Consider the following 5,000-nt stretch of genomic DNA (forward strand, 5'->3'; position numbering starts at 1 on the left):
TTTTTTTTTTGTTATTAATTCTGGAGGACAAACTTGCAAATAACACCGTTTATCTCCGGTCTACCTCCGATAGGAGCACCTCCAATTCATATTCTGTGAAGTTTCTCTTCTTGCTTTTGCCGTTGCTTTTTCATTTGTTTTAGCCAAAAGTAGACTCATTACCATATTTATTAGGGGGTGGAGTCAGGGAGGGGTTTTGCGCTCGTGCACGTGCGCTCAGTTTCACATGAATTCGGATGTACAAACAGAATATGCGTGGGATTCAGCGTACGCAGTGTTTCATACATCAGATTTTTTTACTGTGTACGCACATTTACAGCTTTGTCTGTACGCAATGTTTTAGTATGAATTCAACTAGAGGTGTGAACCTACACTGGTCTCACGGTTTGGTTACAATTATCATGCCATCGATTCGGTTCAATTCCATATTTCGGTGCGTTGACGATGCTTTCCATTTTGAGGGGTGGCTATAACAAGCTGTCTGTATAAACACACACACACACATGGACACACAGCACCACACTGTCTCTCATTCACACACATACACAAACATAGACAGCACCAAACAAACGCACGCACACACACACACACACCATGTGCGCTTGCTTGCTCGCTCGGGAGCGATATTGTGAGACCGCCCACTCCTGTTAAAGTTACACCAGAGTTACCGACCGCTCCCGCACTTTTATTCGGAAATAAAAGCCACATGAAATCTGGTCGGGTCCTGCGACAATGCACAGGTAAAGCTGCGGGAATGCATACAGCCGAGAGGAAAAGAGAGGAGAGGAAGAGTCACGCCAGCAGCCGAGAGGAAAAGTCACGCCAGCAGGTGAAATGGGCCACAGTGAGAGAGAGAAAGAGAGAAATGGAGTACTTTCATTCCCTCAATCGCAGAGAAATAAGTGCCAGTGAAAGACTTTCCAGAAAACACACACATAGTGAAATTTTTTTTAAGTAGTTGGTGCCTGTAGTGTTGTAAATACGCGCGCTCGCGACATTTGAGATGATGGAGGTCAGTACATAATAACTGGTTATGATTATTACTGAACCGATACCGAATTGTCTGCGTCTGCATCACGGTGCACCGAAGAAACAGTTAATTGACACCCCTAAATTCAACGCATGCCTTTGTACATGAGGCCCCAGATCCGGACTATAGGCCTAGCTTTAATCTCACAGTTTTCATAATTTAATTGCTATTTCATATTATCGAATGTGTGTTTTGAAGGTTGGCATGACGGGAGTGTTGGTAATTAATGACAGAAAGAAGTTCAGTTTTGAGTGAACAATCCTTTATGAAAACTGGTGGGACATAAATTCTATCTGAGGGGGAAATGCCCCCTTTTGCCCCCCTGTAGCTCGGGGCCTGCATATATATATATATATATATATATATATATATATATATATATATATATATATATATATATATATATATATATATATATATATATATATATTAAAATATTCAGACATTATAATGCAGAATGAACAGACACACACACACATTTTCAGATGTTGATGAGAGCGTCAGATCATAAAGTTCATAAACACAAAGCAGAGATAATAATTCAATAAAACCTCATCATCAGTGTTTGATCATCTACACCACACACTTCTGCATCAATCAGTAGGTGAACACGTTACCCAGAAACACTGGCTCGGTTTACTGTGTGTCAGGTGTGTGTTCGCACCTTTTATTTGATGTGACAGAATAAACCAGAATGTAGCCGTTGATGTCTATCGAGTACGTCTGAGGGAAGATCGAGTATTCGTCCTGCAAGAAAGAGACTTCAGTGATTAGGGGAAATTAATGTAAATAAAAATGTATTGAAACATCATAAATATATATATATTTAAAGTATTAATCAAACAGCAGGGAAATTGAAGGAATTAACCAAACAGTGCGTGTTGTTTTTCCTCTAAACTGTTGTTTTATTGTTAATAATTGAATCAGATTTAATTCTGTATTTTTTCCTTCTGTTTTCTATAGTGCATTCCTCTTTTTGCGTTTCTCTTTCGTGTATTTTTATTTTATTTAATAGTATTTTACTTTAACATAGATTTGTTGTATGTATATGTGATTATGCATGTGTGTGTTAGGTAATGTGAGTGTGTGTGTATGTGTATCTGCGTACATGTTCATTTTTGAGCATGTGTGAATGAGTGTCTGTGTATATGCATGTCTGTTTGTGTGTGTATACCAATATGTGTGCTTTTGTTGATGTGTAAGTGTGTTTGTGTGTATGCGAGTGTGTGTATAAATCTTTGAATACGTGTGTTGATTTGTGCATGTGAATGTGTGAGCGTGTATACAGTTGTAGTCGGAATTATTAGTTAATTATTTTTCCCCAATTTCTGTTTAACGGAGAGCAGATTTCTTTAACACATTTCTAATCATAATAGTGTTAATAACTCATCTCTAATAACTGATTTATTTTCTCTTTGTCATGATGACAGTAAATAATATTAGACTAGATATTCTTCAAGACACTTCTATACAGCTTACAGTGACATTTAAAGGCTTAACTAGGTTAATTAGGTTAACTAGGCAGGTTAGGGTAATTAGGCAAGTTATTGTATAAGGATTGTTTGTTCTGTAGACTATCGGAAATAAATAGCTTAAAGGGGCTAATAATATTGACCTTAAAATGGTGTTTAAAAAATTAAAAACTGCTTTTATTCTAGCCGAAATAAAACAAATAAGACTTTCTCCAAAAGATGAAATATTATCAGACATACTGTGAACATTTCCTGAATCTGTTCAACATCATTTGGGAAATATAGAAAAAATAAAAATAAAATATTTCTAATAATTCTGACTTTAACTGTATATGTCAGTGTGTGTGTACACTATTTGTCTCTCTATGTGCATGTATATGCAAGTATGTCTATGTGAGTGTTTGTCAATGTAAGAGCATATCTGTGTACGTGTGTGTGTGACCTGTCCGGCTGTGTCCACGAGCTGCAGGTGATACTCCTGACCATTGACTGTGATCATTTTAGTGAACGCTGGAGAGAGAAATAAAGAAAAGCACATGTAGTCAACATTGATTACACACACATACACACACACACACATAAATATACACAAGAGACACGGAGAGACAGTCAGAGTAAACGAATCACATGGATGACTTTTCTGAATCAGTTTTTGTGGAATGACTGGCTGTCTCTCCGTATGCGTTCTTCAGAGGTCGTGCGTCCTCATGTAACGTCATCGACTGCCAAAGTTCAGTTCCAAAACTCAAGACCGCAAGAACAGACGTGTGAAACTTCCCGGATGTGTTCTTGATATCGAGGATACACTGATGCAGACTTGAGCACCGATCTCGCTCGAGAAGTGCCAGAAGTCATTGCGACTGAATAAAGCAGGTGGGACGTGCAGCATTTATACAGGTTTATTTATTATTAAAGTTCAGAGATAACTTATTCACCTCAGGAGTTTCCCTAAATGAGACGGTGAAAGTAAACATCACCATGAACATCTTAATAGAGGAATAAACACATTAAAGGTGTTCATTTGCTGAAATTCATGTTAAAATGAGTTTTATGTGTGTTGTGCATTGTATATTATGCAGAGATTATATTGTGACAATAATTAATCATTGTATGAATGCAGTAATGTTTACATCACTTTCAGTTATAAACAGGTGAGGGTCATGTGACCATCAGGAAGAACGCAGCATCTCATTCCTTACAGGACGCGCTCTCTGTTCTCACAGTCTCCTGAGTTTGTTCTTCCGAGGTGACCTGGCAGGACCGGTCTTCACGAGAGCATAAGTCTCAATTCCAGGAACGCCGAGAATGGAAACAGCGACTGTCTGGTTTTAAAATGACTCATTGAATCATTTCAAGAGTTCCCACTTACAATAGATATGCTTGGTGTTTAAAGCAGGTTTGGCATGCTGTCCCGGGAGAGAACCCTGAGCTTGGAGATATTTGAGCCCAGGGCTCCCGCTCGATCAATAAGCATCAGGAGATCCGAGATCAGGTAGCTCCCCCTTTAGAAAAGGGAGGAGATGGGGTGGAAGGGGGGGATTCTTCCAAACGAAGATAGAGCAGTAGGAAGAAAATGATCCATTTTTAGTAAACTAGGATCGCTCTGATTGGATTATTACTGATTACAGATGAGCGGCCAGACGTGCTCAATCATATCACGTGCTCCTCTCCAAATTAGTTTATGAAACTTCACTTAAACTGACTCATCTTCAGTCTCTCAAATCAACATTATCAGTATGATCATCATCATCATCATCATCATGCAGTATATAAGTGTTGAGCTCGACTTACTGTTTTCAATAGTGGGGTCATAGGAGTCGACAAACTGACCTTCCACAAACTGTATCGTCAAAGAGGATTTCCCTGAAACACACAGAGACCAGAATCACCATGACACCTTCATGATCTCCAGCATCAACTGCTGACTCAATAATGATCAGCATGAACATACTGCAAACATCACTGCATCTTCTGTAGCTTTCTTTAAATGATCTACTGCTGTACACACACACACACACACACACACACACACACACACACACACACACACACACACACACACACACTGTAAATGCATGTTAGATTCATGCGCACATTAAAACTCCTCTCACAGAGTCAGCACAGTGTCAACATCACGATGAGCTTGAGCTTCAGTGCAGATTCACATTGATCTGTCTAAATCTGAACATGCTCCTCTGCTGCTGCTGTGTGTGTGTGCGTGTGTGTGTGTGTGTGTGTGTGTGTGTTTCTGTCAGTGTGTGCTGATTAAACATGCTCTCATTCACAAGAGCAGTTGTGGTGAATCTGCTGGAGTGGTAGTAGCGCACACACACAGAGGAGTGTGTGGGCAGATTTTGCCCTGCAGGCTGTTGCTATAACAACGGGCAGCTGGTCTGTTCATCTACGATTGTAAAGCAGACTCTCATTCACAGAGAAACATCAGGACAGAGCAGACCATCATCATCATCATCATCATCACTTTTCCATCTTCATCATCA

General features: G+C 39.5%; 1 protein-coding gene across 1 annotated transcript in view; it reads right to left on the reverse strand.

Moving 5' to 3' along the window:
- The window catches only part of rheb (Ras homolog, mTORC1 binding), a 30,629-nt gene that overhangs the window by 4,385 nt on the left and 21,244 nt on the right, over positions 1–5,000 (reverse strand). Inside the window, exons 2-4 of the mRNA XM_056451223.1 lie at positions 4,294–4,365; positions 2,945–3,012; positions 1,671–1,777 (exon numbers count right to left, since the gene is read on the reverse strand). Of these exons, the coding sequence (XP_056307198.1) occupies positions 1,671–1,777; positions 2,945–3,012; positions 4,294–4,365 (247 nt within the window). The remainder of the gene's footprint in view (positions 1–1,670; positions 1,778–2,944; positions 3,013–4,293; positions 4,366–5,000) is intronic.

This window comes from Danio aesculapii, chromosome 24 (assembly GCF_903798145.1).
Source record: "Danio aesculapii chromosome 24, fDanAes4.1, whole genome shotgun sequence".
Lineage (NCBI taxonomy): Eukaryota > Metazoa > Chordata > Actinopteri > Cypriniformes > Danionidae > Danio > Danio aesculapii.